Genomic DNA, 22905 nt, shown 5'->3' on the forward strand with positions numbered 1-22905 from the left:
GGGGCTTGGATCTGCAATGCACCTCCTTAAATGAGGAGTTTTGCCAGTGACATCAGTAAGACCAGACAAGAGAGGCATTTATGTGTGCAGAATTGTTCAGGAAGCTGAGGGCTGAAGGAAGAAGTGGATAAATTAAATCAAACTTGATCCACATCCCACTTCTGGAAGCACACTAACATGCTGAGAAGCTCCAGAGCTCCTATGAAATGGAGTTTTTTTCTCCTTTTTCAGGTGCCTGAATAATATTCTGTGGAATTATGGCCCCAGTCCTGTAATGAGGTCTGCATGGATAAAACCAGGGGCCCCATCACTAAATTGGGAAGACTTTCACATTTCTGTCATGGAATAGAGGTTCACACTTTATAGCAACAGTAACAAGTCCCTTTGCTGAGGATGAAGTCTGTAAGGGTCATCACTTGCCATGTCTGATTCAACATTCCTGCTTTCCCTTCAGTATTCTCTGATTAACAGGACCTATATCAGAGATTAATATCTCTACTTGTATCTTAATTATGAAAGTGAATCTGAAGAGTTTATACTTCCTTACCAGTGTGTGATTGTTTAACTACTGCTTGGTCAAGGAAAATCCATTATATTGGCCATGAAAGTGTTTTCTTTCTTGAGTAAACTCAACAGGGAAACAAGAATATTTTCAGTTCTTGTTAAACATATATTTGTTTAAATTGGTGAGACAATAATTGTAGCAGTTCTTTCAAAACTGCATCTTTCATGTTTTGGGTTTTTTTTTTTTTTAACCGAGGTTATACTTAATCCTTTAACATTTTGTGTTCACTCCTGCTTTGTGCCAGTTCACTGAAACAACGAGACACTGCTCAAAACGACACAGCTCCTGTTGTGGTGTGCAGTGAGGAGGGATATTGGACCTGGTGAAACACTGACGCTCTGTTTGCAGTTGTTTTTGATTCATTTACCAGCTCCAGAAATAGCTGCCCTATTTGTAGTTGTGCTGCAGGCTTTAATATATTCAGCATAGCCATGGCTGTGAATGCAGCAGGGAGAACAAGGGGCTCGTTAGCGGGAGATGATTGGGGTAGATGTGGGAATCACCAATGCTGGAGCACCTGTGAGAGAGCAGTTTCTGTCCAGGTCTGTTGGCTGGAATCTGTGCTCCGAGCTGTTGTGGCTTCATTCCCACCCAATCCTTCCTTCTCCACCCTTCCCTCAGCAGCCACATTTGCTGCCCAGAGCTGGCAGTGACACTCGGAAGGTGTTTGAGTCAAGATGTGCAGAAGGTGCCACTGCAGGCCAGAGCCACGGACACCTCTGTGCTTTGAGCACCTCTGGAAACCCAGCCCAGGGGTACTGCTGCTGCCTTAAGCAGGGCCCTCAGGTGCTCTGCTCCATCAGAACTGGAAAAAATGCTCGTGTTTGGGGTCAACTCTGAATAAACCATCATGTCCCATTGGGAAATGGGGATGCTCTGCCATGGTGTTCCTATGGCACAGCCGTCCTCGTGTCACCAGCTGCTCTCTGCCATGTTGGGGCTTACAAAAAAGAGAGGGGCAGATAATAATAGGACAAGAGAGAATGGTTTTAGACTAAAAGAGATGAGATTTTGATTGGATTAGGGGAGGAATTCTTGAATTCTTCCCTGTGAGGGTGGCGAGGCTTGGCACAGGGTGCCCAGAGAAGCTGCTGCTGTCCCATCCTTGGGAGTGTGCAAGGCCGGGCGGGACAGGGCTTGGAGCACCCTCGGGCAGTGGAAGGTGTCCGTGCCCATGGCAGGGGTGGCACGGGCTGGGCAGTACGGCCCCAACCCGGCGGTGGCTCCGTGCTGTCCGTGGCCCGGCCGTGGCTCGGGGCTCTCCGTGGCCCCCTGGGTCGCTGCGGTGGGCGGGGGCCCGGTCGGGCAAAGCCCCGCCCCCTATGGGCGGTGCCCGGTGACGTCACCGCCGCTCCGCCGCAGCCCCAGCGCAGACGGAGCCGCCCGGTCCCGGTGCCGCCCGGTCCCGCCGCGATGCCCTCGGACCGGCCCTTCAAGCAGCGCCGCACCTTCGGTGAGCCGGGACTGGCCGGCAGCGGCCGCGCGGGAGGGAGGGACAGAGAGACAGACAGACGGACGGACGGATCTGCCCTGCGCCGCCCCCGCCGTGCTGCCCTGCGGGCCGGCCCCGCCCGGGCCGGGCTCGGTCGCCGCGGGTCCCGGCGGGCGCGGCCGCGGGAGCAGCAGGGCCCGGGCCGGGGGCGGCGGATCCGCAGCCGCCGCGCGGTGATGTCATTGTCATCCCGGCCGGGCCCGCTCCGGGGGGGCCGCGCCCGCCCGCCCCATCCCCGCCGTGTCCCCCTCGGGCCATCCCCGCCGTGTCCCATCCCCGCCGTGTCCCCGCTGCTCCCGGGCACCGCCGTTACCGGGGCGCGGTGGCGGCCGCAAGGGGCCGTGCAATGCCCGGGACGAGGGGGTGGCCGGGGGTCCCTTTTGGCTGTCAGAGCACAAAGACCTCCCCAAAAATCGCCCCCCGCGCTCCCCATCCCGGCGGCCTCGGGCGGGCGTTGTTGCAGGGTGCCGCACGGAGTCAGGGATGGTTGTGGAGGCTCAGTGCTCACACCCTCCCCACCCCTTTGTCAGAGGTGCGTCCTGGGGACGCTCAGAAGGTGAGGAGGTGACTGTAGAAAGTCCCAGATTTTTATCTCCAGACCCGGTAGCGGAATCCGAGGAAACACCAACTGCTCTCTGCCTTGACCTTTGCCAGCTGGCGCGGGGAGAGGTGTGTGTTTCTGGCAGGTTAAATTCCTGGGGAAGGGGTAGCATTTGAGCTTTACTCGCTGTATATTGCTGAAATCAGTGTTTTCATGCCATAAAACCCCCTCATATTATACCAGAGACTGACTGAATGTAGGTGAGGGCGTTTCCTACATGAGATTTAAAATTGGAGCTTTTGCCTGCTGTAAACTGCTGATCCAGGCCCTTGCTGCTCTCCTGGAAACTGTAAATATTTGGTATTTTATTGGCACAACCCTTCTGGCCTTGAATGCTTACCCAGCCCTCCCCTGCCACAGGACCGAGCCAAGGGAACACGCACAAACAAGAACCAGCCCAAGCCTGGGAGCTTGGGATCCTTGCTGGGAGCCTGCTGTGTTCTCCTAAGCTCTGTCTTAAAACCAGCAAAGTCTTAAATCACCCCTTTAGTAACTACCTACTGTTAAACTGGTGAGAATCAGCTTATTATGGTTAAAAGGAGACGGGTTTGCCTTCGTGAATTGCTCAGACTTTCTTTGAGCCAGGAGGAAAACAAAATCTGAGGCTCGGAGCAGTTGAAAGCAAGCAGGATTAAAATAGCCCAGGAGGGACAGAGGGGGTGAGGGAGTTTGGTGCCGGCAACTGCAAGTGCTCCTTGTTTCTCTGTACTTTCCTCTGCCCTTTTGCTCTCTCAGCTGACTGGGCTGCAGAGCTGAGCCAGGAGGAGGAGGAGGCCTGGCAGCCCCCGCAGCTGCTCTGGGTCAGGGCTGGAATTACTCTGTTGGAGAAAGTAAATACGGCTTGTTTTTGTCTTTGAATCATTACACAACAGGAGCAGGAAGCGATTGTTTACAATGCAGTTGGAGAGGGCTGGTGGAAAACATCTCCAGCGATTCTGTACCCTCAGAATGGCTTGATTTTTAAGGCTTCAAAACTTTACAGAAATGGAAGGGTTCCAAAAAATCAGTGAAAAGGCAGAGTCAGGGCTATGGCTGTTTACAAAGGCACCCAGGCTCCAGTTTCATGGCAAGTGGCTGCCTTAGGTCTTGGGCAAGACCTCAGCAAAGATTCTGCTTTCCTCAATGCTTGTGGAATTTTTGTATTTTTGGAATTTTTCTGTGAATTCCTTATGTTTGTTCATCTGCTTGGTCTTGGGTCTCTCCTGAGTAAAATTTCCTGATTTCTTTTCATCATTGTGAGGACTTGAGAAGGGGACTGGCTGGGAAGCAGCAGGGCTTTGACCTGAGGTGTGTGGAGGGCACGGAGCAGTGACTCTGCCGTGGCCTCAGTGCTGTCCCTGGTGTCAGGTGAGCTCTGTGGGCCGGCCCTGGGCAGCAGAACCTCCTTGCTGTGGGTGCAGGGGGAAAATGTGGCAGCACCCTCTGCATCCATGTGCTGAACCCACAGGCTGAGGCGTGTTCAGATCTGTTGCAGGAGTCCAAAACAATTCCCAGAACAAAGCTGTGGTCTGTCAGAGGAACAGGCTGTCCTGGCAGTGCTGGGAGCGTGCAGCAGCCTGACGGCACCACTGCGCTTCCCGAAAGGAACACGAGTCCTTGGGAGCCTTGTCCCACTGCTCCTGAGCAGGGTTTGCACTGGGCTGGCAGCAGCTGCCAGCTGTGTCCTCAGTGCAGCACAAACCAGCTGGTGATGGACACAGGCCTGGGTCCTGGGCTGGCTGGTGACCCAGAGCCCCTCGGTCCCGTGTCCGGCAGGAACAGAGGCTGGAACACACCCACATGTGTCTGCTGGCTCAGCTGGAGCCCCTGGCTTGGGGACAAACACAGAGGTTTGACCTCAGCCTCTGTGGACAGAGTGTTCCCATCCCAGGTTCCATCCTCTGGCAGATCTGCCCTTGGTTGGGGGAGCCACTCCTCCTCAGAGGAAAGGCAGGGTGGGTGTGGAGCAAATCCCCTCTTGGCTCTGGGGAAAGGAGTCCCTGGGGGCTCACCCAGTGCCTGGACCCACTGAGAGACCAGCCGGGCCTGAACTGTGCCTCACACACCATCCTGGGCTTATCACAACAGTTCTGCTCGTTGTTGGCTTGGGAAAACATCTGGATATTGATGTGAGGTCGGTCTGTGAGCCCTCCCTGGGCTGGTCCTTGGGTGTCTGTGCTCTGGCAGCTGTGCTCTGAGAGCTGGGGTTCCCTGAGAGGAGGATGCTGCTCCAAGCTGCTGCTTAGCTGCCTGTGTCTTGGATTAATTACTGAGGACATTCTGTGACTTGACTGGATGTGGCGGTCATTATCAGCATTGAAGAACTGAACAGGCTTCCAGAATAAAAGCCATGTAGACCACAAATTTTGATTTTTTTATTATTATTCTTTTATATAACACAAGGTCCTGACTAGCAGCCAGGAATAATATAATCTGTGTGTTTTGTTCATTACTTAATTTTTTTTTCCACTATAAAAGCTTCACATCTTCCTTTGAGCCAGAAGGGTGGAGACTGGTGAATGCAGGGTGGTGAGCCCTCGCCACCTCTGCCAGTGAGCAGCCATGAGCCATGGATAAGTCATGTCCCTTGCTTTGGTGTTCCTTCTGTGGTCAGTCCCAGCGGGATCACAGCCAGGAGAGTCACCTGGGAGGTCTCACAGTGTGTCACCTGCTCGGGTGACATTCTGTGCCTGGCTGGCAGTGTGTAAACACCACCAGCTCTGTCATGCTGTTGTTTGCTGCCTTTTGTCCTCAGAAGGTGCTTTAAGGCTGTGAGAGAAAATGCAGGAATGCATCCAAGACTCTGGTGTCTGGCACGTGTCCCCAGAGCAGCTGTGCATGTCCAGGCCTGTCTGTGCACAAACAGCAGGGAGCTGTGCTGGGCAGAGGCTCCTGGTGCACGGGGGGCTGCCCCAAAACACAGCCCTGCCAGCAGGGCCAGGGCTTTCTTTGAGCAGTCTGAAGTGTCCTGAGCAGCCCTGAGAAATGTGAGAGTGTTCCTGCTGTCATGGGGATGGATGGGGATGGATGGGAAGGTTGTGCAGGTGGAAGGTCACACAGCAGGCAGAGGGAAACCCTGGCACAGCCTCCCCAGGGTACAGAGGGAACTTGCTGTTCCTTTACCAAGGATAGTGAAATGTGATTAAATGTTGAGCAAAAAAGCAGCTCCTTATCTGAGACTGTGATGTAAATCCTCTGTTTGCCATCCTGACATGACACAGAAGGTGCTGCCCATTTCCCCCTCAGGCTCAGAGGGTGCAGTGAATTTTAAGCTGTTTGGATGATTGGAGATCCAGTGCTCATCCTACACAGCCCATGGTAGGGGTGGATTACAGAATCCCAGAATGGTTTTGTTTGGAAGGGGCCTTATAGCCCATCCCATCCCACCCCTGCCATGGCAGGGACACCTTCCACCATCCCAGGCTGCTCCCAGCCCCATCCAGCCTGGCCTTGGCACTGCCAGGGATCCAGGGGCAGCCACAGCTGCTCTGGGCACCCTGTGCCAGGGCCCCACACCCTCACAGGGAGGAATTCCTTCCCAATATCCCTTCTAACCCTGCTCTCTGTCAGTTTAATGCTAATCTGCCTTGTCCTGTCACAGTGGTACTGTACAGAGGACAAGTGTCTTGACATGCATTTAGAGTTCACAGTTGTGGTGTGGCTCTGCTTGATCATGAGCTGAGCCCTTATCATGATTTGCCAGATGTAAATGCTATTCCTGGAGCCAGGCTCAAAATCATACTCCTGTTACACTTTTAAACTGCTAAGAAAAATGAAGGTGTTTCCTCTTTGTGTCTTAAAACCCATTTTCAAGCTCTGTTCTGGAGCCAGGAAGATTGGGAATTTTTGCAAATGAATGCTGAGATGCTTCTGCAGTGACAGGGCCCAAGAACCTGGCACTCCAAAATCCTCCCAGACACTGCACATGTGGTATTATTGCAGCTGTAGTGATGGGATGGAGAGCCATGAAGACAGAGCATCCACTGCTCCATGTTCATGCTGGTAATAACTTCAGGGACAGTGGAGCTTCAGGCTCCACCTATTCTGTCATGCAGAGATATGTTTTTATCAGTTCAAAGCTTTTAGGTTCAGGTTCATTTCTTCTGTCTGGAGCACCCAGCTTTGCAGACAGACAAATAAAATAAACCTGACAGTCAGAATCCCTGTCAGGTCTGCAGTGCTGCTTGTCCTGGGACAGGCACCCTCTGGGGTGCTGAGGAACCTGCCCTGGGCACAGCCTCCTTCCTTGCTGCATGTGGGATCTCCTTTCACTCCTCCCACAGCACCACTGGCCTCAAAAGGAGCACTGGGCAAGGACAGGTCAGGTCAGGTGCTGGGTGAACCATACACACTCACAATTTGGGTGTTTCCTGGTGGTTAGAGGTGTCTGGCCTTAGGGTGGTGTGATATTACAGAAATAGTCATTGATGTTCATCTGGAATGACCTGCATAACTGGCCTGTGTCTGCAGCCCTTGCCAGCTCATCCCACACCCATCCTGATGTCAAACCATCCAATTCCTGTAGCAGCACTCTGCCCTGGGACTGACCACAGCAGCTTCTTGAAGAACCAGGTTCATTTTTGCATCTCCTCAAATCTCAGGCAGATCCCTCTCCGGGCTGGCTGGCAGGGTGTTGTGGGGATGGCAGGGAGAAGCCACAGGGCTGGAGGTGCCAGGGATGTGTCTGTGCCCTCTGGAGCTGTGGGACTCAGGGAGGGGCAGCAGCTCCTGGCTGATTTCTGCTCTCAGCCCTGCCCAGCTCAGGAGCTGTTGATCTGCACACTGCTGGCGTTTCCAGGTGGGATTTGCTCTTAGTGGTGTTTTCCTGACAGCATTCCTGCTGGTCACAGGCAGCAGGGCCTCTCCCTGCCATCCATCTGCTGCCTTGGGGCAGCACCAGTGCCTGAGCACTGCTTGTCCAGAATCCCTGGAAAATGGTGCCCCTTATGCAACAGCGCTGTTGGAGGACTTGCCATGTGTTTTCCTTCTGTCCCACCATCTGTATCTTTTGTCTGCCGAGGCTCTTTTGCATCCAGGACCGTCCTTTCATCCCGTGCCTGCACAGCACCCAGCACAGCAGGGACCTGGCTCCCGTGGCCAGGGCTCCTGGGCACAGCTGATAACAAAGGTTAATGTTTGCAAAGTGTGCCTCAAAATTTTCCACTGTTCTCCTCAAGCGCCGTAACGATCTCACCCTGCATTGCCATGGGATACACTGTGTGCTCGCATCTTTTGGAGCACAGCTTGGGAAGGACCTCAGTCAAGAAAACAGCCAAGATTCTGGTGTTTTGGGCAATTTGCAAGCTTTGCTGTTGGTACTTAACAGTTGAAACAGCACTTGGAGGAGAAATAGGCAATTTCCCGGCATATGCAATGCTACAAAAATACTCCTGGCTTTTAATAGGCCCTAGCAGAGAAGTTTCCCTGGGAAAAACCAATAAAATTGTGTGGTTTTTATCGTGCTGCCATGTTGAGATCTGCCATCCTGGCACTGGGGACAAGGCTGGCTTCCTTCAGGGCAGAGATGTGGTGCCCACAGCTGGAGCAGGGATGGATGGGGCTGTTCCCTCTTGTGCAGGTCAGTGGGAGCAGCAGGAGCCTGGAGCCCTGAGATGCTGCACCCAGGGCTGGTGTTGTGCTGCACCCAGGGCTGGTTCTGCTGCACCCAGGGCTGGTGTTGTGCTGCCCTGGCAGCCAGGAGGGACCAGAGGAGAGCATGGATGGGGACAGGGCTGTGCAAACAGCTCTGGTTTGCTCTGCACATTGGCTAGGGATTAACTGTGGCCAGGTGCTGCAGGGATGGGGAAAGTCTCAACTTCAGCACAGTTTGGGAGAGCTGCAGGAGGAGAGCAAAGCTTGTAAGATCAGGTCTGTTGTGTGTGAATGTGAGTGCTAACACTGCAGGTGCTGGGGTGGGGGGATCCTGCCTGTCCTCAGCACTGTGGGGGCTTCAGTGCTGGGCTGGCACCTCCAGCCAGGTTTCTTTAAATGCCCTTTAACCATTTTCTCTGTGTTCCTGTGACTTAGGTTACACTGCACAGACACTGAATTAAGGCTGGTATTTATAGCTGCTCCTGCTGTGTGATGTTGATGCTTCCATGAGTCACAGGCTCCACCCGTGGCTCCCACCCCAGGCTGAGGAGGGTGTGGGTGACCATCAGACCATCACTGTCTCCTGCTGGAGATCCCTTGGGCCTGAACTCCTGTGTGCACAGGAATCACCCAGGGATTGATGCAGCTTTTCCTGAGTGCCAAGCCTGCTTCCTTGGCTCTCCAAGGCTAGGATGGGACAGAGTGTGTCTTTAGCAGTGCTTCAGGTGTCCTGGACACTTCTGCCTGTAGATTCAGGAACCTGAGCACCTGAGGTAGGATTGCTCCGAGCTGCATTCCCAATGGAGTTTCTGAAGTGAGCAATTCCAGAGGAAGAAGTGCAGTGCTTGAGGTGTTTGTAGGGATGCAGCAGCCCCTGGAGTAAAGCAGCACCTGCTGCCATTGCCCTGTGTCACCTGCAGATCAGCCTCCTGCCACAGGCTCCCTGAGGTCAGGGAGGTGTGAATGCCCTGGGCCTGCAGCCAAAGGGAGCAGCTCCTGGGCATGGGGCAGGTTTTAAAGGTTTGGACAGGGGAGCTCCCACTGTGGCCCAGCAGCCTTGAGGGCAGCTGAGAGCTGTCACTGGTGTCTTGTGCCCTTATTCCTCCTGAGCACGGAGTCAGCAGGAGCTGGAAGGATCTTTCTGCAGCAGCCACCCTCTGCCCAGGGCACCCCATCTGCACCCCATCTGCTCTCCGTGGGGACAGAGGACTGCACCCCATCTGCTCCCCATGTGCTCCCAGGGCTGGGATCCTGAGGCACTGATGAGCAGCTGGAGTGATGATGGACCCTCTTCCTCTCCGTGTGGCGCCATTTTCAGTGCAATGGGCAGGAGGCACCTCTGTTCCCACTGTGTAAATGGACGTGCTGATGGCTTCTGTCACCTTGTGCTGCAGCTGGTGATGCCTCCAGGGAGCAGGGAGAGTGTCTGCCATGTGGCTGCCCTTTGGCACATGCAGCCTGGGCCAGCTGGATGCTCCAAGATTACCTTCATTTACTAGCCATGATAACATGCCTTCAGCAAATTCCTTCTCTGACCCTTCTCACAATTACCTGCCTTGTTGGGGCTTCTGTGCACACAGCCCTGAGACCTTGCAGGGCAGCTCGTGGTGTTTAGGAAGCTCATGCACATGATAGCACGGAGAGAGAAGCAGGCTAGGGTGACACTGAAGCCAGCATGACTGGCCAGATGTGAGGACACAGCTCTGCAGGCTGTTAACACCCACAAGTCTGAGCTGGCTGCAGTCAAGCTGCTGCAATTTCCATGGTGATCAGTGCTGTCCAGCTGAGCTCTGGATCTGTGCAGCCTTTTGGATGCTCCATCCTGGACACAAGTGACAAGTGGGAATGGGCTCTGTGGGCTGGGTGCTGTGGGCTGGGTGCTGCTGGCACCGTGCCCTTCAGCACTGCCAGGGAGGTGTCTCTGTGCCAGTGTCACGTTGCTGCTGATGTCTCTGTCACTCCCCGGCTGTTTGGTACCTCAGGAGAAAATTGTCTGTACCACAAAGTTGACTCTGGATCCCTGGAGCACTGGATTGGATGAAAAGGAAACATGGGAATCTGCATCTTCAGTCTGCATCTTCAGTCATAAACCCCAAAATAAATATGCCTGAATTTTTCATGAAATCTAAATAGTCTTGCTCTGTGTTGCTTGCCTATGAAGCCCTACAGAATAAAAGATCTAACAGCTCCTAGCAGAGTGGTATTTTCTTCTCAGAGGAGGCAGAAATGGTGCTCAAAACTTTCTATGATCTGGTGATTTTGTAGTCTTGTGGCTTTTAAAGAAACTCCAGCTTCTTCCCAAGGTCATATCTAGCCAAATTCAACATATAAGCAATAAAGTTTTACTGAGTGCTCAGAGGAGAAATTATCAATATTTCTGAGGAGAAAACACTCATGCATTTACCCAGCCCTCCATTCTCCCAGTGGGCCATGGGCAGCTGGGGCTGGGTGAGCTGCTCAGGGGAGCTGGGCTGGGGCTGGGGCCGTGGCAGGATGGTTCTGTGGCAGATCCTGCAATACCCAGATCTCCTTCCCAGGCAGTGCTCAGTCACTGACCTTCACCCCTGGCTTGGTTTCTGGGCATTTCAGTGCAGGCTGTGAAGCACCTCCCAGAGCAGTGGCAGTTCAGGAGCAGGACAGGTCTGTGGTGTCCCAGGAGGAGCAAGCACAGAGAGAACATACCCTGGTCTGGCTCTGCTTCTTCTCTGCTTCCTGCTGCTCTGGGGTGGGGGAAGAGGAGAGCCCTCTGGTAAAGCAGTGAGGGCTGTGGGAATTCTCCTGTCAACTGGAAGAGTGCACAAGTTTTGCTGCCTGTTGTGTGTGTCAATAAACTCTGGAGGAAAATTGAATAGAAATAAAAAGTGTGAGAACAACTGCAGGAAAAGTCTTTTTGCATGTGGGTCATCTCCTTGCTTCAGGTTTTCCTCCTGCCTCCAGGCCTGGCAATGTCAGGCCAAGAGCTGTTGTAGCTGCTGCACAGCTCTGTGCTAGGGCAGGAGTCCTCCTTGGCTTGGTGCAGCTCTTGTGGAGCCAGGCTCTGTGCCAGGGAGTGCTTGGAAGTGAGCAGCAGGCAGGAGGAAATGGCTAAAACCCATCCCCAGCTGGAGAACTGTCCCCCTGGGGGAGGCATCCGGGAGACACAATGAGCACAGTCCCCAAAGCTGTGCTCTGCCCTGCACCCACTGCCAGCAGCTGCACGTGCCTAGGGTGGATTTAAGTGAATTTTGTTGGCTTTATGGTGTCCTTTCACTCTCCTGATTGCAGGTGTGCTGCCCAGATTTAGCAGGCAGTGTCCCAGGGTTGGTCACTGGAGCTGACACCTGGCACAGCGTGCTCACAAAAGGCCTGGGCAGCAGGATGTGCATTCCTTAGGAAATGTCCCTCTCTGGGTCAGGCTGTGGCTGGCAGGGTGGGTGCCTCAGTTCTGCCTGCCCTACACACACAGGGGTTTCTAACTCAATTTCTTCACTTCTCTCCCTCCAGCGGATCGTTGTAAAGAAGTGCAGCAGATCCGAGAGCAGCATCCTAACAAGATCCCAGTAAGTGAATTGTTCTCACTCTTGTGTCAGGCTTTGTTCTCAGGACCTTCTGTGCTCCTGGGTGGCCTCCATGGAGCTTGCAAAGCTTTGCTGCCTGGAATCAGCACAGGATGGTCCCCACGAGCCTGCAGTGCCCCGTGTGTGCCAGCTGCCCAACAGCAGCCGTGTTCTCTGCATGCAAAGCACAGCTCCAAAGCTCCATGCTGCCCTGGAGGCAGGGGGCTGATTTCATCTCAAATCTATTTCCAGGCAAGTGCAGTAGGAGAAGACTCTGAAATGGCTTTTGTTTTGGCTGTAGTAGCTACCTGATTTGTTCTGGATAGCCTGGTAAGGATTTCTCTGCCCAGAGAAAGATGTGTGGGCTGATCTTCACTGCTCTGAAAGCACAGGGTCTCTTTTAGGATCATTCAGAGCCATTCTGTGCTGTCCCAGCACCTGTGGTTGACAGGCAGAGGTGAGACACCATGAGCTTGCAGTTCTTCCTGCCCATGTCACACGTGATGTGCTGAGTTGTTCTTTGGCTGAGTCTGCTTTTGAGTTCCTACCTGAGTATTTGCTTCTCTTCCTGAGAAGATGGAGGACTTAGAGGAACATCCTGTTCCTAGAAGTGTCCAGCACCAGGTTGGACAGGGCTTAGAGCAGCCTGGTCTAGTGGCAGGTGTCCCTGCTCACCTTTAAGGTCCCTTCCAACCCAAATGATTCCATGATTCAATGAAATTATGTACTTGGGGCTTGCTCAGCTTACTATTTGCTATATCACAGCATCTCTGACCAAAAAGACAGGATTCCTAGTTCAGCTTCCTGCCAGTGCTGGATGAACATCAACCTTGTCTTAAAATTGTAGATTATCAGCATTTGGCCTTCAAGACTGAATGTCTCAAACTGCTCTTGGCCCATCTCAGTCCTCTTCTGCCTCACTCTTGTTTTGTTTTTAGCACAGTGTTTTCTAGCCAGAAGAATTCTTTCTTCTCCTCTCCTCTCTCCTCCCACCAGCACTGTGGTGTTCATGTGATGTTCACGTGTTTCCAGCTCAGCAGGGCAGGGCTGTCCCTCACAGCACCCTGGGCCAGTGCTCCAGGTTGTCAGCACATTGATTACCTCTGCTTTTAACATGGTTTCAATGGCATTAGACTGGCTCTGCATTTCTCCAGAGCTGTGGCAGAGCTGACTGCAGTGCATTCAGGCTCTGGCTGCAAGGCCAGGCTAGAAATGAGTTGTACACGAAATGCACCCATGTGCACGTATCAGGTGCCTGCATACAAATGTGTATTGCATGGGGAATGGACAGAAAGAGCCAGAGCTGTGCATCCACAGGCAGAGTTCTATGGCATTACTGGGACATGGTGGGAGAGCTCCCATGGCTGGAGGGCTCTTTGTGTTGGGGTCAACACCAGAATGCAAGTTTTGCTGGAGGGGTGGAAAGAATCAGGTGGTGAGAAGAGTCATGAAGGCTTGTGGGGCCCAGCTGTGTTTGTGTCACTGCTTCTCTAAAGGCCTGGTCCCTGTTAGAGCCCAGCACAGCTTGGAGCTGTCTCCTCTCTCCCAGGGCAGGTTTCAGGGCAGTGGTCAGAGCCTGGTGCAGCAGGGTGGTGTGGGCACTGCCATGGTCCAAGCACTGCAGGCTCATCACCGTGGGAAGGTCTTGGTGATCTGTGAGAGACAGGAGCTGTGTTCTCCAAGTGCTTGGCTTCCCTGGAGAGGCCCTTGGAATCAGCAGAGGGGTCTGAGCCCCCAGCCAGGGCAGTTAGGGAGATCCAAGGTCACACCCTTAGTGCTGACAGAAACCACAGCAAAGCTGTGCAGCACCTGCTGCCCTCCTGCATCTCCAGTTTCCAGCCAGAGTCCTTGGGCAAGTCCCTTTGGCTTTGAGAGAGGCCAGGAGGGTTTGAGAGGGCATGGCCTGGCCATGTGCCCAGGGAAGAGCTCATCTCTCCTGTTTCCATGAGGGAACTTGCAGGGAAAGCTGAGGAAGGGACTGACGTGGAGTTCTTTGCTTCTGTTTCACGGAAGGCTCATGCCAGGCTGCCCCTGGCACGTGCAGTGAGGACAGCAGGAGCCAGGTCCCCTGTCCATGCCAGGGGCTCCTGTGCTGTCCCTGCAGGCCCAGAGCTGCCTGCTCTGGCAGGAGCTGCTGACCACAGGCACACCTGCAGGCAAGGTGAGATGGTTGTGTTGGCAGCAGGGGCTGCTCACGCTCTGCTCTGCTGGGAGGAAATCTCCATCTGCTCCTCCCTGGGAGTCAGAGCAAGTAGAGAACTTCAGCTTTTCCACTGGGACCCCCATCCGCAGCTTCAGTATGTTTCCAAAATCATTTCTGTCCTATTAGAGGACAGGGAGCCTGTGCCCCTGCACTGTCCCTGCCTCTCTCAGCCCCAGGGACCTTTCTGGAGATGATTGAACCCTCAGAGAGTCTGACATTGCTGGGGAGCAGCTGGTGCTGGGCAGCAACGGGAGCAAAGCCCTTCCCAAAGCCCTGCAGGGCTAAATCCAGGCAGGCCTGGTGAGGGCAGGGAGGGCTGAAGGAGAATTTGGGCTCTTTTGGGTTCATCTGGGCACCCACAGAGGAGCATGGAGGGACAGTGGCAGCTGGGATATCCCACATGATGCCCTGCCCTGGCACAGGGGTGGATGGAAACCCAAATCATGGACTCAGAGGAAGGACCAACCTTCTCTGGGCTCCTGGGAGTGCTTCTCTGGGGAGCTGCAGATCGTGTCCAGCACTGACACTGACATGACTCTGGATGGATCAACACCAGAGCACCTTTTTGTCTGAGGGCTGCTGTGTCTGGTGCCACTGAAGCACCTGCACCCTGCTCTGCCAGAGGGGATCAGGGTGAGGCTGGTGCTGGCTGTGCTGGTGTGAGCTCTGTGTGTCTGTGTCAGTCTGTGCCTGGCTCTGTGGATGTCAGGGAGGTGTTGCATGCACACATTTGAGCCTCTGTGCCTGCTGGGAATACGTTCCCAGCCTCACTCCTGCTTGGATCTTGCCTCTGTTGACCCTCACATCTGGCCATATTCCCTACCAGACTCCCTTGCCATCTCCCCAGAACAAAGGCTGTATTCTGTATTCATCAACACTGTCCAAGCCCCTCTGCAGCAGGACAGGACTTCAGGCTCTGCCCTGAGTGTTTCCCCTCCCCATCTGTGCCCATTCATGGTTTCTGCAGAGATCTGTGGTCGTTCCCTCTGCAAGAGCAGATGTCCCATGCTGAGGAAGGCCTGGCTGGAGGCAGCAGCTTGGAAGAGGATATGGGCTGGGAGGTGGCTGTGCACGCCCTCCCTGGGGCCACAGGGGTGTAACTTTAGCATCTGATCATGCTTTTCCCTCCAGGGCTAGACAAGAACGTTTTGTCCGTTGGCCACCTGTTCTCATAGCTGGGTTTCCCAAATAGCAGCTCATGTTCTGGTAACAGAAACTCTTGGAGTTGTTCTACATGAGAGGTTCTGTGTCTGCTCGGGGCACAGGGCAGCTGCTGCTCCAGGAGCCAGGACAGCCACTGCATCCCATTCTTGGATTAATCTAAAGGTGGTTCCTCTTGGGATGGAACTGGCTGGTGATGAGAGACACCAGCCTCTGGTCTGCTCCTGTGAGAGCTGAGGCACCATCCAGGTGTGCAGGGCCCTCTCTGCAGGTGAAGGTGGATGCACAAACAGCTGCTGTGCAGCTGCTTCTCCATGCAAACCAAAAAGCTGAGGGGCCTCTGCTTGCCTGTGTTTCCCAGCAGATCCCTGTCTGTGGGGCTGGGAGTGCTCAGCCCCTCAGGACTCCTCTCCCCACAGACAAAACACTCACCTGTCACAGATATCTTTTATGGAAAATCCTTTCCTTAGGATTTTTTCCTCCTGAGAAGCTGAGAGGCCTCAGGAACAAAATGTAAACAATGATTATCTGCTGCTGTGGAATGCAACAGGTGCATCTGTGATTTGCCCATGTTGGATGTTTCTAATTAATGGCCAATCACAGCCCAGCTGGCTTGGACAGAGAGTCTGAGCCACAAACCTTTGTTATCATTCCTTCCTATTCTATTCTTAGCTAGCCTTCTGATGAAATCCTTTCTTCTATTCTTTTAGTATAGTTTTAATGTAATATATATCATAAAATAATAACTCAAGCCTTCTGAAACATGGAATCAGATGCTCGTCTCTTCCCTCATCCAAAAACCCCTGTGAACACTGTCACACTCACCTGTGCTTGTAAGATTCAAGTTAAATGCAGTAGGATGGTTCTGCTCATCTTGTCCTCTCTGTGCCCTCCTTGCAGGGATGGAGGACCATTAAGAGCTTGGTGGGGGATGTCCCAATGCCTGATTTACTCTGTTGCAGAAAGGGGTTCTTTAATCAGATCCTCTTTGCTGACGAGGGCTGCCTGGTGTTCGTTCACATGCTGCTGGCCCGGGTGTTGGGCTCCTCTTGGGTGAGATTTGTCCAGGGTGTGTGGGAACCGAGAACATCCCTCTGGCTGTCCAGGACACCAGGACCCTGCCAGGGGGCTCAGAAGCCCTGGCACAGAGCCCAAAACACCTGTGGGTTTGATTATGACCCATGGAGCAAATTACCAACCTTGTATGAAGATCAGCAAGCCTCAACGGTTTAAGAATAATAGTGAAGTTATGGGGTGAAAAAGTAGATATTGGGGTTTCTGGTATGGGGGTTCAGGAGGCAAGATGGAGGGATCTGGGTGTGTCCATCCTTTCTTCTTCTTCTTCTTGGCCTCCATCTTCTGCTCTGATGGTGGCACTTTTAGATTGGTTTAGAGTAGAAGTACACTGTCTAACACAGGTGATAGGTATTGGGAAGTAATTGTAAACATTGTACATGTAGTTTTTAGTATAAAGACATAACACTGCCCTGGGGCAGGCAGAGTGCCTGGAACTGTCCTGCTGGATGCACCTCAGCAGGGCAGGAGAAAACTTTTTATAGATAAGATACAATAAACAACCTTGAAACCGAGAAATGAAGAGCCCCGACTCTTCTTTCAAGCGCCGGGCTGGGAAAAGAGACTTTGGAACTTTTCTCGGGGTCACTGTGACCAGCGAGAGATCCTGACAAGGGCGGGCTCTGCAGAGGCTGTTTTGGTGCAGAGCCCCAGCAGGGCCCCTTGCCCCCTCTGTGGTTGGTGCCTGCAGCCCAGCCTGTCCCACCAGCCTCAGCCATCAGCCCATCATCAGCCTGCAGCCCAGCCTGTCCCACCAGCCTGGGGCTCCTCAGCCATCCCCAGCTCCGGGGCTCCGCTCTGTCCAAGCCGGGAGCTCTGATCCACCTCGGGGGGAGCCTGGCACGGGTTCCACTGCTGCTGCTGCTGCTGCTGCAGAGGCTGAGGTGCCAACAGGGATCAGAGGGAAGGGAAATCCGTGTTCCAGGGGTTCCCTGGTCCTTCTGGCTCTGCAGAGCCATCTCCTGGGGATCCTCCTCTCTGCACCCTGCTCCGTCCCTCTGCTGCCAAAAGCCATTGGCAGCTCTTGAGTACTTTTGGAAACGACCTGGGAAAATAAATTCTGGCAATTCCTTGCCTTATAGTGAAAAATAATGTTCAGTCTCAGGTGAGAGAGGATAATGGGCTGATGAATATCCAAGAGTCTCTCTGTGGGGAAATCAGCAGGTTGCTGGAAAGATGTGAGAGAGCAGCACTGCAATGGGAACATACCAAGCTGTACATTGTTCACTTATTTTAATTTTTCTTAAAAGTACATTCCCTATTTTAACTTCCTGCCACTTTTTTTTTCCTCAGAATACAAAGGTACCTTTCCAGGCTGGTTTAGAACAGCAATTGTAGCTGTCAGCAAACAGCTTCACAGAAGAAAATCATTAACTATAATAGCAGGAAAATATCATCATTCAGCCATTTCAGAATGTAGGGATGGTTAGAACTGTTCCAAGCAAGATGTCTGGCAGAGGAGGATGGGCTGGGTTGTCCCTGTGGTGACACCATGCAGGAGTGCCTGGGAAGCTCAGTGCACAGCTGGGGTGGCCCTGGTTTCTGATTCTTCTCAGAGTCAGTGTGTCTGGCTGTTAACGTAAGGAGTGGGGACTGGTGAGATCCAAACCCCCCTTTCTGAAGGAATGCCTGAGTGGCTTCACTGGGACTTGTGAGAACTGCTTGCTTGGGAATATCCACAGCTGTTCCAGAGCAGGCAGGGGCATGCTGAATGGCAGCAGGAAGGAAACTGCATCATGAGCTGTCTGTAGCTCAAGCCAGCAAAACCTGTGGGTTTGGTCAGTCAGAAAGTGATGTTAAAATATTTCACTCCTCTTCAGATGTCCTGCATGCCAGAGTACAGAATCTGTATCAGTCCAGTGGTGCCCACTGTTTCTCAGCCAGGCAGAGCACTTGGTGCTTTAGTTCATTGTTCTGGACACTGTTCACTGCCTGCCTCAGGCACAGGTGATGGATGAAGAGCCTCCTGCAGAGCCAGCCTGGTGCTCACTGCTCATGTCTTTTTTTTTGTTTTGTTTCCTGTGAGAGTGAAGCAAAGTGAGGCTGTACCTCAGCTTTTCTACCGATGCTACTTGGATTTGTATCTGACCTTGGGACCAGTGTGGGGCACTATGAACATGACTAATCCTGCCCTTGACTTTCCCCCAGGTCATCATTGAACGCTACAAAGGGGAGAAACAGCTGCCAGTGCTGGATAAGACCAAGTTCCTTGTCCCAGACCATGTCAACATGAGTGAATTGGTCAAAATAATCCGGTGAGTGGGGTTAGTGAGCCTGTCCTCGCCCACAGGCCACTCGCTGCAGGGTGCTGGGGTGAGGGTGAGGCAGCTGCTGAGGGCAGGGATGGGGACGTGGCAGCCCCAGCATCCTTGGGTGTGGTACAGGCTGTTGTGGGGGGCAGGGAGGGCAGGTTCTGAGCACCTTGGGAAGGGTGGGGGTCTCTCCCTCAAGGGGACACTCATGAGCAATGAAGGGGTCCCATCCCCTCTTTTTATTCTTCAGCTCAGAGGGAAGAGGCCCCTCTGCTTTGCCCTTGCTAGCCCTTGGAGTAGGAGGGCTTTGCAGAATCCTGGCTCAGGAGGCCTTGGAGCCTCGGGTAGCTCAGATTCATGGACACCATGTCCTGAGGGGTGGGAGCAGGTCCAGAGGAGGCCCTGGCTGTGCAGGCCTGGCCCCAAGGGAACAGCATTGCTGGGGAGGAGGAGGAGGCAGTGAGGGCACCCACCCTGACCCTGCCCTTGCCCCCACAGGCGCCGCTTGCAGCTGAACCCCACCCAGGCCTTCTTCCTGCTGGTGAACCAGCACAGCATGGTCAGCGTGTCCACCCCCATCTCGGAGATCTACGAGCAGGAGAAGGACGAGGATGGCTTCCTCTACATGGTCTATGCTTCCCAGGAGACCTTTGGCTTCTGAGGGCTGCTGAGCGTTGGCATGTGGAGACAGATGAACTGTGGCACAGAGGCCCCTGGCCTCGGAGGACAACGCAGCCAGAGGCTCACGAGAGGGGGGCTGTGCTGACCCCCCTCCCCTCCCTCCCTCCCTGTCACCCTCCCTGTCACCAAAGAGGCTCGTGGCGCGTGTTGGACTCGCACAACCCCTCCCCTGTGTAGCTCAGTCCCGCTCCCCCAGGCGCCCGCCCAGGTGTGTGACACCCCCAGCCAGCCCCACAGACCCCGCTGGGGCCTGTCCCTCTGTCCCTCTGTCCCCGTGTCCCCGCGCTGCTCTCGCTGTGCTGTGTGTGCTCTGCTGCTGCCAGACCCGCTGGGCTGCTGTCACCCAGCACAGGGGAGCCTCCTCTCCCCAGGCACTCACAAAGGGCAGGAGGTCTGCAGAAGCAGCTAACAGATGTTACCATTGCTCCCGAGTTTTAATTGATTTTAATTACACCCATATCAGATTCTTGGTGCTACTGAGTAGATGTAGGCGTCTCTATAGGACTGTGGATAATGTATATCCTTTAGATTTATTTTATTGGTTTGTTTGTTTGGGTTTGTTTGTTTGGTTTTTTTTTTTTTTAGGGATAGATTGGAATGGGGAGAGGGGGAAACTTTCCTGTATTCTGTAGGTAAATAAATCAGGCTTCATTGCACTTTAAAGCATAGTAGATGTCAGAGTGGAATTTTCTTTTAATTTATACAGGTTTGCCATCTATAGTGCTGCTCCTCTGTTGACAGTTGTACCTAGATTATCTTGTTTCTCTGTTTTTTCTAATAAAATTGATTTCCCTTCTCTCTGTCTCCCCATTGCATGCAATTTTTCACTCTCACTGTGTCAAGGAGTTCACTGAAGGAATGTACTGATTTATATTTGCTATGTTCCTGTCCCTGTTTCTCATGTATTATACCAAAAAAATGTATATGACAAAATCCCCCCCAGTTTAATCTATACAAAGGTATATATATATATATATAAATATATATATAAAATAAACATAAATTCAAGTTGTGTCTTGTAGGAATGTTCTGTTCCCATCTCATTTGTCTGTGTTAATGTCTCTGGTATATCAAATGTGATGTGTGTTCCCCATGTTCACTGGTGTCTGTGTGTACCTGGCCAGGCTTCTGAGCTGGTTAAAAGAGCAGCTGGTTGGAATGAGGGGCTGGGACAAAGGGGAAAGATTGGTTTGGAGAACAGAGCACTGGATAGTGACAGGAAACATGGTTGTCCTTGCCCTACCTGTGTAGAGTCTCTTGTCCTTTGATTAAACTTCCTTATCTGGGAACAAAAACTTGAGGTGGAGGCATTTGTAAAGTTTGTTTTTAAGGGAAGCTTTGAGCAGCGCAGGAAACTGTGGCTTATCCTGAACCCTCCGTCAGACTTTTCTCCAGGCTAAGGCAGGGGCTGATGGACCTTGGGCTAGTCAGTGTCTACCTGCTCCTCAGCTCACTCTCCTTCCTTTACCCTGCCCAGCAGAAAAGGGTTTGGGCACTGAAAAGACTTAGGGCTTGCCTGAGTTGCAGCCCACTGGTTAAGGGTTTCTGCCTGTTGCCGCTTGTCCCATTGCTGGGCACTGCCGAGCAGGGCCTGGCTCCAGCCTCTGCCTCTTTAGATATTTGCACACGTTGATGAGGTGAATGTGGGACACGCGTGCCTTGAGGGACCCCGGGCTGCAGCCAGGGACAGGCGAGGCAGCCTCGGCAGGAGCGGGACCCGTGCGAGGCCCTGCCCGGCCCTGAGGGGAGCAGCGCCCGCAAAGCCACTTCGGCCTCTCCGCCCTGGAGCTGTGGCACGGCCGGGGCTGCTGCGACTGCCACGGGCCCTGCCCGCAGCCTGAGGCCGGAGATGGAACGAGCCCTGCCGGGCCAGACCGGGGCTGCTGGGCGGGCTCCAAGCCCTTCCTGCGGGGCAGGCCGAGCCCCAGCGGCGGGGGAGGCGGCGGGAGCTGCTGCCTTCCCCAGGTTCTCAGCTGTTCCCTATCTCATGCCTGGGGAGAGGACAGGCCCTGGATGGCAGCTGTGCTCTGGCATCCCGGCTTCCAGCCCGTTTCACCCCCCTGCAATGGCACCGTTCAACCAGCCGTGCCAGAACAGCCCTCACTCACAGACCACCACTGCTGAGTAGCTGTGTTACACTACCCCACGGGGATGTGGGTTGGCCATTCCAATCCAGGACAGGGTGTGAAAAAAAGGAGAAAACTCAGAACTAGCTTCGGGCCACCACCTTTTCCCTGCCTCCCTCCTTGGGGCAGGTGAGACCCAAAGGTGGCAGAGCAATCCCAGATGCAGCTGCTGCTGTCGATCTGCAGCACAGTGACAGCAAGTGCTTGTGCAGAGCTTCTGGGGCAGCTTGGTCTGAGCATAAAGGGCCCTACAAAAAGGATTGCAAGGCAAAGACGTCATTGTCCCTCACACAAGGTGAAAGCCAGGCTGTGTCCAATGGGATGCATCCCTCCACGCACCCGACAGCAAAGCTTGCTGTACAAGACAAAAATGCTGGCTACTCCTCGCCTCCCTAGCTCAGTAAAATTGGCTTGCAGTGTGGCTGAGCCTGTAGAAGGGAAGAGGATGGGACAGGTTACAGCAGGGAAGATGAGCAGATGCACTTTGGCCTGGTTTGGAGGAAGCACAAGCAAGGCCTTAGGAGTAAGCTCTTTATTGACAGAACAAGGGTATCAAGTTGGCTGACTAGAGGCCCTTCAGCTCTCCTGCCACACGCGTCACTCGCCTCCGGCGAACTTCATGTGCACTGGTCTGCGCCGTGCTCCGGCCTGGGCAGGGGGCTTCGGACCCTCCGGAGGGGTGGGCTGTCGGGAAAACTGTGGGTCCACGGAGGGTAGGCTGTCCTCAGCAGCAGAGCTTTCCTCTCCACCTTGGGATGTGGCTGGGCTTGGGACAGGTCCTTGAAAATTCTGTCTGGCCTGGGCAGGGGGCTTCGGACCCTCCGGAGGGGTGGGCTGTCGGGAAAACTGTGGGTCCACGGAGGGTAGGCTGTCCTCAGCAGCAGAGCTTTCCTCTCCACCTTGGGATGTGGCTGGGCTTGGGACAGGTCCTTGAAAATTCTGTCTGGCCTGGGCAGGGGGCTTAGGACCCTCTGGAGGGGTGGGCTGTCGGGAAAACTGTGGGTCCACGAAGGGGAGGTTGTCCTCAGCAGCAGAGCTTTCCTCTCCACCTTGGGATGTGGCTGGGCTTGGGACAGGTCCTTGAAAATTCTGTCTGGCCTGGGCAGGGAGCCTCGGACCCTCCGGAGGGGTGGGCTGTCGGGAAAACTGTGGGTCCATGGAGGGGAGGCTGTCCTCAGCAGCAGAGCTTTCCTCTCCACCTTGGGATGTGGCTGGGCTTGGGACAGGTCCTTGAAAATTCTGTCTGGGGGTTGGTGCAGGCCAGTGCTGACCAATCTGGTCCAAGAGAGAGTGAACAATCCGATTTGCAATTGTCCTTATGTCCAAAGTGTTGCCTGAAATTGCTGGATTCCTTTCTCTCACCGAGCTCTCCTTCACCATTGCAGAATCCTCAGGCTCCATGGTTTTGGCATAGCCACTCCCTTCTGCATGGAGCTGTGGTCCCAAGGCAGGCAGCTTTACTCCTGTGCTTTCTTCCTTGCTCTGTTCTTTGGATGATCCAGAGATTGCTGGTTCCATATGTCTGTTGGACACCTTACCCTTGGGAAGCTTTAGGATTTCGGTGTACTCAGAGCTGGAGTCTTCTCCAAACTGAGAAGCTATCAAGGATTTTAAGAGGCAGCGAACATTCTTAACAACTTGTG

The 22905-nt window shown here is 53.7% G+C and overlaps 1 protein-coding gene across 1 annotated transcript; it reads left to right on the forward strand.

Annotated features, from left to right (window-relative positions):
- The first annotated feature begins 1898 nt into the window (after window positions 1-1898).
- On the forward strand, window positions 1899-20157 carry MAP1LC3A (microtubule associated protein 1 light chain 3 alpha). Its single transcript, XM_064729751.1, has 4 exons — window positions 1899-2018; window positions 11713-11768; window positions 18352-18458; window positions 18954-20157. The coding sequence occupies exons 1-4, from the start codon at window positions 1979-1981 to the stop codon at window positions 19114-19116; spliced, it is 366 nt and encodes a 121-aa protein (XP_064585821.1). The 5' UTR covers window positions 1899-1978; the 3' UTR covers window positions 19117-20157.
- Window positions 20158-22905: the final 2748 nt, after the last annotated feature.

The sequence above is a fragment of the Zonotrichia leucophrys genome, chromosome 20 (genome assembly GCF_028769735.1).
Source record: "Zonotrichia leucophrys gambelii isolate GWCS_2022_RI chromosome 20, RI_Zleu_2.0, whole genome shotgun sequence".
NCBI classification, from domain to species: Eukaryota; Metazoa; Chordata; class Aves; order Passeriformes; family Passerellidae; genus Zonotrichia; species Zonotrichia leucophrys.